Genomic DNA, 10,998 nt, shown 5'->3' with positions numbered 1-10,998 from the left:
TAATTATTATTTTTATTGCATTATGATCTGAGAAGGTTACATTTATTATTTCTGCTCTTTTGCATTTGTTTGCAATGATTCTATGCCCTATAACATGGTCAATCTTTGTGAATGTGCCATGTGCAGCTGAAAAGAAGGTGTATTCCTTTTTGTCCCTATTTATTTTTCTCCACATATCAATTAAATCTAATTTTTCTAGGACTTCATTCACCTCTCTTACCTCTTTCTTATTTATTTTTTGGTTTGATTTATCTTGATCTGACAGAGGAATATTTAGATCTCCCACTAGTATGGTTTTACTATCTATTTCCTTCTTGAGCTCTGCCAGTTTCTCCTTTATGAATTTGGGTGCTATGCCACTTGGTGCATACATATTGAGCAGTGTTATTTCCTCATTGTTTATACTGCCTTTAATCAGGATGTAATGACCTTCCCTGTCTTTTTTAATCATATCTATTTTTACTTTGGCTTTGTCAGAAATCATAATAGCCACTCCTGCTTTCTTTTTCTCATTTGAGGCCCAAAAGCTTTTGCTCAAGCCTTGAACCTTAAACTTGTGTATGTCCACCCGCCTCATATGTGTTTCTTGTAGAAAACATATGGTGAGATTTTGGTTTCTAATCCACTCTGCTATTTGCTTCCATTTTATGAGCAAGTTCATCCCATTCACATTCAGAGTTATAATCATCAGTTGTGCATTTGTTGACATTTTCGAATCCTCCCCTATTCCTACCCCCTTTTTCCTTATACTTTTTTCCTTTTAAACCAGTGGTTTGCTATTGAGCCGCTATCCCTTATCCCCTCCCTTGATTAACTTCCCTTTCTACTCCCTCCCTTATTTTCCCCCCCTCTTTTTGTTTTTAAAGGCCTTATGAATTCCCTCCCTCTTCTCCCCTCCCTTTTTTTGACCTCCCCACTCCCCTGCTCCCCTTAGTTTATCCCTACTAACTTTCTCAGAAGGGTTAGATAAGAGTTTTATGTCCCAATGGATAGTATAGCTACTCTTCCCTCTCCAGGTTGATTACTCTGAGAGTAAGGTTTGATTATTACCTCTTAATGCTCTCTTCCTCTCCTTGTTATAATAGTATTTGTCCCCTCTCCCTCCCATGCCCTCTTTGTGTGTAATAGAATATCCTATTTTTCTTATTCACTCAAGTTTCTCTTGGTGTCCCCTCCTATTCACCCCCTCTTTCCCATCCCCCATGTCATCTTAGATTATTTAATGTTCCACCCTCACCCTGTGAATTATTCTTCTGATTATTATAATAGTGAATATTATAATAGTGAATAGAGTTCACTACAGAGAATTAAATATAACATTTCTCTACATAGGAATACAGATAATTAGATCTCACTGAGACCCTTAAAAAGGCAAATTAAAAAATTATAAGCTTTCTTTCTTTCCCAAACCTCTGTATCTTATTTACCTTTTCATGTTTCTCTCGATTTTTGTGGTTGGATATCAAACTTTCCATTTAGCCCTGGTCTTTTCTGTGCAAATACCTGGAATTCTTCAATTTTGTTGAATGCCCATACTTTCCCCTGGACATATATAGTCAATTTTGATGGGTAGTTGATCCGTGGTTGCAGGCCCAGCTCTCTTGCCTTTCTGAATATCGTATTCCAAGCCTTGCGATCTTTTTGCTTGGAGGCTGCCAGATCCTGTGTGATCCTGATTGGTGCTCCTTGATATTTGAATTGTTTCTTTCTGGCTTCTTGTAAGATTTTTTCTTTTGCTTGGAAACTCTTGAATTTGGCAATTACATTTCTGGTTGTTTTCTTTTCTTGATTGAATGTCGCAGGTGTTCTATGAATCCTTTCAATGTCTATATTGCCCTCTTGTTGTAGGACTTCAGGGCAATTTTGCTGAATAATTTCTGTTAGTATGGAGTCCAGGTTTCTATTAATTTCTGGTTTTTCTGGAAGACCAATTATTCTCAACCTGTCTCTTCTAGACCGGTTTTCTTGGTCTGTCACTCTCTCATTGAGATATTTCATGTTTCCTTCTATTTTTTCAGTCTTTTGACTTTGTTTTATTTGTTCTTGTTGTCTTGAGAGATCGTTAGCTTCTAATTGCTCAATTCTAGCCTTTAGGGATTGGTTTTCGGCTACAATCTTTCGGTTTTCGGCTATGATCTTTTGGTTTTGGGCTATAATCTTCTGGTTTTCGGCCATAATATTCTGGTATTCCTTTTCAATCTGGTCATTTCTGGTGTTCAATTTGCTTATCAGTTCATTTGGTTTCTGAGCCTCACTTTCCAATTGCAAGATTCTACCTTTTAAACTGTTATTTTCTTGCCAGAGCTCTTCCATTTTCCTCAAAATCTCAGTTTTGAACTCTTCCATAGCTTGTGAGGAATTTTCCTTATTTGAGGAGGGTCCGGATGCTTGTTTGTTCTCCTCCTCTGTTTGCCCAGTTGTCTGGATTTTCTCTTGTGTAAAAGTTGTCGGGTGTTAAAGACTTCTTTTTCTTGTTGTTAATCTTTCTCTTCTGATCTTCCTGAGACTGGGTAGCCAGCGTTAGCCCAGCAGCTTCTCAGGTTTATCCTCGCTCTCAGGGTCTGTCCGCAGTCTTTTGGCTCCTGAGGTCTGAGTTCTGTTTTTTTCCAAGGTCAAGCCCCCTGGTGGACCCCCTTCCTTGATCCTCTACCGGAGGTTTCTTTACAAGTCTCAGGGCGCTGCTTCCACAGTTGTATACCCATTTGCACTGGTTCCCCACTCAGGGTTTCAGAGCTTTAGCTTGTGGCTGTGTCTGCCTCCACCCACGCCTCCGCCCGAGCCTGTGTTCTGAGTCTGCGTTCTGCTCCCGTGCTCAGGTTTGTGTGTTGTTTTTTTTTTTAGCTTTTTGGGGTCCTAAATCTTGCTGCTCTCAGGAACAGGCCCTGGAGCTGCCAATGACTCGATGGGTACCCCAAACTTGCTCTATTTCTTTTTAGCTGGCTTCGGCGCTATATGTGTTGTGTGTGGAGGGAGTGGGGGTGGGGTGGTTGCTCAGCCCATGATTTAGTGAGAGCTGTTTCACCCCTTTATAGCATGGAAAAGTCCCGATTCCACGTACCTTCCACGCTGTGCCCTGTTGTGGGGTTCCTCCGTTAGTCTGGACTTGTTTTTATGTCCCCTTGAGGAGTTTTGTGTGTTTCGATCAGGAGAGGTTAAGAGCTGCATCTTACTCTGCCGCCATCTTAACCCGGAAAAAATAAGAAAACTTTTAATGGTATAATTCGGATGGAGGCTCCCCAAACTAGAAAGGTGGTAGAGGAGTTGATGGAGGCAGGTGTTAGGAATAGTTTGAATCCTAAATGACTTTTGTCCAGTGTTCAGAGCCACTAAAATCTTGACAGACCTCCCCCAAGTATTCTAAAACCTCACTTCAGCCACCCAATGAATACCTCCCCCCTTAAGGTCCTTACTCTAAACTCTAATCAATGTAATTAATATAGCTGAACAGGTATTTATTGTGAAGATAGATAAAGTGTTTGGGATTTAGGGAAGGGGAATCAGGAATGAGGGTAAAAGGAGTAGACTTCACTAACAACTATGAACTTCCCTCTGGGGTAGGCAGCACTGGATCTCTTTAGAGGCTTGAACTCAGAACTTGTTCCTCTGCCCTATAATCTCCTAATCACTATTCAATAACCTAATAAAAAAGGGGATTGACAGGAATAAATAAATCAAGAAGGATCAGGGAAGGGTCCCCCCTTCGAGCCCACTCACTCCCCCTTCCCAGGGAGTCTGAGCTCTTTGGTCAAAATGAAGAACTGCTATGTCAAAGTCTTCTTGGATGATAAATTGAAGCTTGTTGAAATGATGTTGGCAGTTGTGATCTCCAAATAGACTCAAATATAGGGGTACAGAGGAGCCAGATTCACTCAAGATCCAAACACACCCACCTCCCTTCACCTAAACCCCAGGTCAGAGTGAGCTCTGGAGTGAATTGACAGTTGGAACTCTCTCCTCTTCTGGCCTCTCCCTTCACATTCTGATCCTCTAGCACCTTCCTGGGGCTGCTCCAAGTCCCATTTCATCTCAGTGATGCATGCCTTGCTGGTTTTTTCCCTGCCCAAATCCAATCATTCTATTACATTGTCCAAGGAATAGCAATGTATAATATTTCCTATGTCATTGACATTTAGTAAGTGGTTTTTCGTTAGTATAATCTACTCTTTTTTTATTGTTGTTTAGAGAGCTAAATTAATCTCCATAAATTTCACATTGGGCTAGTTGTTTGTAGAGGTTTATAAGGGAAGTTTTGTCCTTCTCTCAGGCCTCAGAGTGTCATGACCCTATTTACATAGCCTTTGTGATCTCCATTTTGTAATAAGGCAGGCACTAGAGAAATATTTAAATAGAAGAATTGCTGAGTCATTGTCTATATATTGGAACATAGTTCAATAGTTTTTAAAATATAATTCTTCAAGCCATTTAGCCCCATGTCCAAATCCTGAAATTCAACCTGTGTTCTTATATATTTATCTGAAGTCTAATAACCTTATCTGTCTTTGTGCAATCTGTTGTAATAAGTAGAATTCAGGGTTTGTTATATAAAGAAAATAGCTACATTTCAGTTATTGGGACTATTATAATTTTCTGATCATTTTTATTTTAATTTATTAAATTAATATATTTTTAAAGGACTATAATAACTGTGGAGTTTCCAATGAAGGAAAGGAGATACTTGTGATTTTCATCAAGGCATTTCTCACTACCTTGCCAAAACAATCCCAACTCTATCTGAGCATGTTTAAAATATATTTTAGTCCTTGAAGTGGATATTATAGATATTTTCATTTGTCCTTACTCTATTCTTGTGAGTTAAAAAGGAATAAATGACATCTAACTTATTTTTAAAGATAACTAAACTGAAGGGTGGTAAGTTGTTATATTTCTTTAAGGCAGGGGTCTGCAACTTATGGCTCCACCTCCCGACCTGCCAGTCCTGGCAGAGCCCCAGGATGTGCCCCAGGGTCCCCTTCAGCCCTGCCCCATATTCCAGCTCCTTCCACCTCCATTCTCCTCCTTCCACAGGCGTTTAAGGCTCTCATGGCCGAAAAGGTTGCTGACTGTTGCTTTAAGATAACATAATGAATCTTGTTAAAGCCACAACTGAATCTAAATTCACCTCTGTCTTGACATAGATTTACTTTATCCTCTATCATGATAGTTTTTAGACTTTTTTTTGGAGTTTTTTATAAATACTCTAATTCCCACCACTATGCTTGTTTTGAGATGGGCTTTGAACATTATGGTATAGTTAAAAACACAGCCTCTTCTCATGACCATACTTTATTTCAAGGAACCTTTTGAGGTGCCCTGTGGCATCTCACACTACTGTGGCACATCATTTGAAAACCATTGCACTTGATTAGCTTGCAAGTGAATGGGGAGCTAGAAGAAATGAGAAGTGTTGTGGGCTATTGAACATTGTGAAGTTTTACAGTGGCTCAACACAATGTTACTTAGCACAGGTGTTTCTATAATTGTGATGTATTGGGGGAGATTCAGTGTTCAATGGGCCTCAAACCCACACTTCCACCTGTATGGTGTAGTGGTTACTGGGCTGTGTTATAAAACATGGAGAATGTTAGGAATACTGGGTGCTTTACAAATGGAGAAAAATCTCAAAACATCTAAATTGCATGATGTTTCATCTAGACTTGTTTTATTTTGATCAAGAGTTTATTATAGGGGCAGCTGGGTAGCTCAGTGGATTGAGAGCCAGGCCTAGAGACAGGAGGTCCTAGGTTCAAATCCGGCCTCAGACACTTCCCAGCTGTGTGACCCTGGGCAAGTCACTTGACCCCCATTGCCTACCCTTACCACTCTTCCACCTATAAGTCAATACACAGAAGTTAAGGGTTTAAAATTTAAAAAAAAAATAGTATTATATTTGACAACATTCTTAGCTAAAAAATTCACAACATTTTCCATGTGGAAAGAGAGCATTACATGCATGGAGGACAACCAGTGAAAATGCCCAGAGTCCAGAGATAGAGTGTCTTGTTTGGACACCAGCAAGGAAACCAATGTCATTGAGTAGTGTCTGGGGAGAGGTAAGTTATAAGAATTCTAGACAGGTAAAGGGCAGTTTATAAAGTGCTTTCAGTATCTAACAGAGGATTTTATATTTGATCTTTAAGATCATAGGGAGCCAATGAAGTTCATTGAATAGGGAGATGGGGGATGATGTGATCCAACTTGCTATTTAGGTATATCACTTTGACAGCTGAGTAGAAAATGGAATGTAGTAGAAAGAGACTTTTGGCAAGAAGAGCCAAATAAGGAGGCTATTTTAGTAGTCCACGCATGAGTTGATATGCAGGCCTGCACTAAATGGTGCTGTGTCAGGCCAAAGTGGAGTTTATTTGAGAGATGTTATAAAGGCAAAATTGACCTGCCTTGGTCAAAGATCAGATTTGGAAGAGATGAGAGATAGTAGTGAGGAATTCAGAATGGCACCTAAGTTGTAAGGCTAGGGAACTGGGAAGATGGTGATGTCCTTGACATTAATAGGGAAGTTTGGCGGGGAGGGGAAATTTTTGAAGAAAGATGAGTTTAGTTTTGGACATTTTGATTTTTAAGATGTCATTAGGAAGTCCAGTTTAATATATCTGAAAAACAGTTGAGGATGTGAGATTGAATGTCAGCAGAGAAATTAGGGCAGGATCCTTGGGAACTGATAAGATCACCAGGTGAAATACTACAGAGAGAGAAGAGAAAGGTCTCAGGACAGAACTTTGATGGGATATCTATGATTAGACGATCGAGAAGAGATCTAGAAGAGGATCCAGCGAAGGATCACATAGGTAGGAGGCAAACCATGTGAGAGTGGTATACCCAAATGTTAGAGAGAGAAGAAAATATCAGAGAGGAAGGTGATTCAGCAGTGTCAGTAACTGCAGAGAGGTTGAGAATGGTGTTTGAAAAAAGACCATGGAGTTGACAATTAAGAGAACAACTATGGGGAGAACATTTTTGTTTTAAAAAGCATTTATTAAGCACCTAAGAAGTACTGGTAGTGCTAGGATCTATGATAAATAGTAGAAGAAAAATCTTAGATTTCTAACATTAAATGAATATCTGAAGGTCAATCTTCAGTGTTTGGTAAATCATAAAAGATAGTTTCTCATGTATACATTGTCAATTTAATTTTCTTTTCATTTTAATGACTTAATTACAAGCTGAAGTCAGTTGTGATGGTTCATAATTTCTATATTGATTACTATTTGAGTTTAAATGTCTGGTAATTGAATATATTCCTTATGTTATTCAAATTTAAAATGATTTTACTTATCAAATTTTTAGGTGAATAATGATGATATAAGTACAAAATATGAGAGTTTTTGCTCATTTTAAATGTAGTCATTATACCAGATTTAGTGGTAAAATTTTTTCCTAATCATACTTTTCAAAGGTTCAATTAATAACTAGCATTTATATATTTCTTTATGGTTTATGAAATCTTTTCCTGAGTGATTTTTTAGGCAAGTACTATTTTTATTCTTATTTATCCTCAGGCTGCTGGATGGTTCAGGGGTTAGAGTACCAGGCTTATGAATCAGGATGACCTGAGTTTAAATCCATCCTTGGACACTCAACTATGTGACTGTGGGCAATTCACTTAATTTCTGGTTGCCTTATTTTCTTTATCTGTAAATATGGGAATAATAATTATTTCTGCTTTTCATGATTGTTGTTACGTTCAGATGATGCAATAAATTTTAAAGCTCTTAGCACAGTGCCTAGCACATAGTAGGTGTAAATGCTAGCAGCTATTATTGCTTTACTGATGAATAAACTGAGTCTGATAAAGATTAAGTTATCCGTTAAGTGATAAAAGTATCTTTCTATTATACTGCTTAGAAAAGTTATTACCTGTGACTCCATAAGCCAAATAACCAAAATTATAATGTCCTTCATTAGAATAATGGATCCAAATAGTAAAGAAGTATGTTAATTGATACTGAGGGGAAAATGTGAAAGAAGAATAAAGGCTCTTTAAAAAGTGGCATTTCACATCTATTTCAGGGCTTTAATTGCTAGCTAGTTGCTATGCTGAGTGGGTTAATACAGTAGGTTTGTCATGCAGTTTGATGGGAGCTGAGGCATATTTGTTTGATTATAGTAAACTACAGATTGTTGCTGGGTGCTTAAGCTTTTAGAGCTTTTGATTGTTTAGCTGTCATTTTATTTGTTTACTAATGCACTAAACAGAGTTACTTTGGTCTAGAGTTATATAATAGAGGAGTCACTTAGAACTGGTTTTGACACAGAGGTGTAATTCAATTGCGGTCTTCTTTTGAGTACTCCTAAGAGATAAGTAATTTCCTTATTATAAATTGTGCATTCCAAAATAGATGACAGTATTATACTTTGGAATTTATTATTGAAGTTAGTGTGCAACTAAAATGAAAAATTTTTCTTTAAAAATCTCATATAAGAGCAATCTGCTTTTTAGGATTTCTCATTTCATGTCTTTTTGTGGGGGAGGGGTTTGGAGTCTACTTTCTCTTCACCAACCAATAAAGGAGAATATTTATTCAGATTTACCAAGAATTTTGCTCATTTTAGCATTATTGGAGGAAAAAAATAAGTAATTACGTCATCTGTGAACTAAACAGGAGGAAAAGACTAATTTCATGATCAAATTTTTTGTATTATTTTACTGAAATAGGGAAATAAATATAATTTTTCTCTTTAAGCTGTTCACCAATTAAAATGAATTCTGTTTTTGGCACTTCTTTGCAAACAGAAAATGCTATTATATTTGCACGGAATGTTATCTTGGGTTGCATCTTGAGCTCCTTTCTTCTTTGGAACACATTATTTTCTTCCTTTCTTTGGTTTCTTTTTTGGGTCCTTGGTGTTTTAGCCTTTGGAGATAGATACAATTGCTTTTTCTCTTGCGTATAATTTTTGTTTTGGAAAGATTTGAGAAGTTCTGAATATCTGAGAAAACCATCCTTTACTTTGTTGATCATGGCACTCAAAAGTTTCTCCTCGCCTTTGTTTTTGATTTTTTTCCTTTCCTAGAATGGATTCTTATCTTCTCATCACCTCATGTGATCCTTGAAGTCCTTCAAGACTCATTATTACTGACATTTTCTATAGGAAGCATTTTCATGCCCTCAAAATGTTAGTGATTCTCCCCAAGAAAATTTATGCCTAGTGAATATTTCAAACTGCTAGTTTTCTCTATTCTTAAAATGCCGTGTATTTATTTTATATTTCTATATGTACATGTTGGCTATCTTGATGGAACAAGATATTGAAAGTAGAGGCTTTGATTTTTGCCTTTGTATCCTATCCCAGTACCTAGCACAATGCCAACACATATATAGCAACACCTGATAGCTATTTGTACTACTTACTTTGTTATAACTTACTTTAGTTACTTTGTGACAAGTTGAATACAAATACTAACCACAAGACTTTGCCTGCACTCTATGGGTTTACATTCTAAAGGGAGAGGACAACACAAAGATTTTGATATAGAGAACTTTGTTTTCTAGGTCTTCAGTAGCTGTGGCTTGGAGGAGGCTAGGGCTGCAACCCCAACATGATCAGTTCCCTGGTTGCACCTCCATAAGGATACTGTCCTTGGTGATTTTATCAAGGGCTTCACCAGAATTGGGGCTGGTGGTCTGCTATTCCTAGGGAACAGTTTCCTCAACTTTTTCCATCAAAGTCTGAGCAGCATCAATCAGATATTGAATTTTTAGTAGATTTAGTAGATTACAAGGATTGGGAGAGGATAATTAGAACAAATGTCATTGACCTCAAAAAAAGGAAAGGTTACTGAGAGACTGTGGTCAGGAAATTGTCTGAAAGTAACAGTGGGGACCAGAGAGTTTGGCCACTGCCTCTATCTATCTATCTATCTATCTATCTATCTATCTATCTATCTATCTATCTATCTATCTATCTATCTATCTGTGTGCCCATTCATTCATTCATTCATTCATTTATTCATTTATTTGCTTATTCATTCATTCGTTTGTTTGTTTGTGTACTCATTCATTCATTCATTTATTTGTTTATTCATTTATTTATTTGTTTGTTTGTTTTTGTCCTTTGATTGAACTGTGGTTTCCATGCTTACATTAGGTCTTTAGGGTCTGAACTTATTCATGGAACTGAGTTTCTTTTCCCTGCAGGATGACTACCTAGAAGAGAGCAGTGAAAAGAATTTCTATGAATCAGATGATGAACAAAAAGAAAAGATTGACAAAATTAAGAAATCATATACTATGGATCCAGACCATCGACTTCTTATTAGAAATACAAAACCTTTGCTACAAAGTAGGAATGGTGCGGTATGTTAAATGTTTTATTCCTTTTATATCTTTAAAGAATTCAAAGCATCCTTTTAAAAAATGCAAAATGCTTTTTAAAGTATAAGGCAAATATGCTAATCTTTAATTGCTTTCTTGATTTCTATAATGGCATATATTTTTGTTTATTTCTACAAATAGAATAAATGAAGATGACATATGGAATTATCTTTTTTTTTTTAAATAAAAATGTTGATAAATTTTATTTTAATGTGATGGGTTCCCCACAAACATTTTAAACATATTAAAAAGGATATTCCTGGATATATGATTGGTCAGTTTTTAAGAAAATGGAGAAGTGTGTCTAACTTGAACAGTAAGTCATTAACATTGGTTCACTGTAGATTCAGGCCTAAAATTTTTTTCCCCCAGAAAATCACCAAAATAGTTTTTAATCAAGTCTTTTTCTAGCTACACTTCTTCTTTGGTAACAAAGCCACAGCAAGGAAGGATAGTGCAGTTTTTGTTAAGGAGAACTGCTATTTGTTGAAAGTATCACGAACTTAAATTTTTTTTTGTTGTTGGTTTTTTAAGAGAAATTGAGCATTTACCAAGATACATTTCTTTCTTTCTTCCTTTCTTTCTTTCTTTCTTTCTTTCTTTCTTTCTTTCTTTCTTTCTTTCTTTCTTTCTTTCTTTCTTTCTTTCTTTCTTTCTTTCTTTCTTT

At 36.8% G+C, this 10,998-nt stretch overlaps 1 protein-coding gene across 2 annotated transcripts in view; it reads left to right on the top strand.

The window, feature by feature from the left end:
* The window catches only part of AP3B1 (adaptor related protein complex 3 subunit beta 1), a 370,907-nt gene that overhangs the window by 176,574 nt on the left and 183,335 nt on the right, over positions 1 to 10,998 (top strand). For both annotated transcript variants that reach the window (XM_044663208.1, XM_044663200.1), the window contains exon 8: positions 10,155 to 10,313. In XM_044663208.1, coding sequence (XP_044519143.1) covers positions 10,155 to 10,313 — 159 coding nt within the window. The remainder of the gene's footprint in view (positions 1 to 10,154; positions 10,314 to 10,998) is intronic.

This window comes from Gracilinanus agilis, chromosome 1 (genome assembly GCF_016433145.1).
Source record: "Gracilinanus agilis isolate LMUSP501 chromosome 1, AgileGrace, whole genome shotgun sequence".
Classification (NCBI taxonomy): domain Eukaryota; kingdom Metazoa; phylum Chordata; class Mammalia; order Didelphimorphia; family Didelphidae; genus Gracilinanus; species Gracilinanus agilis.
The sequence above is the reverse complement of the archived record's forward strand: the minus strand, read 5'-3'. Positions and strand labels throughout refer to the sequence as shown.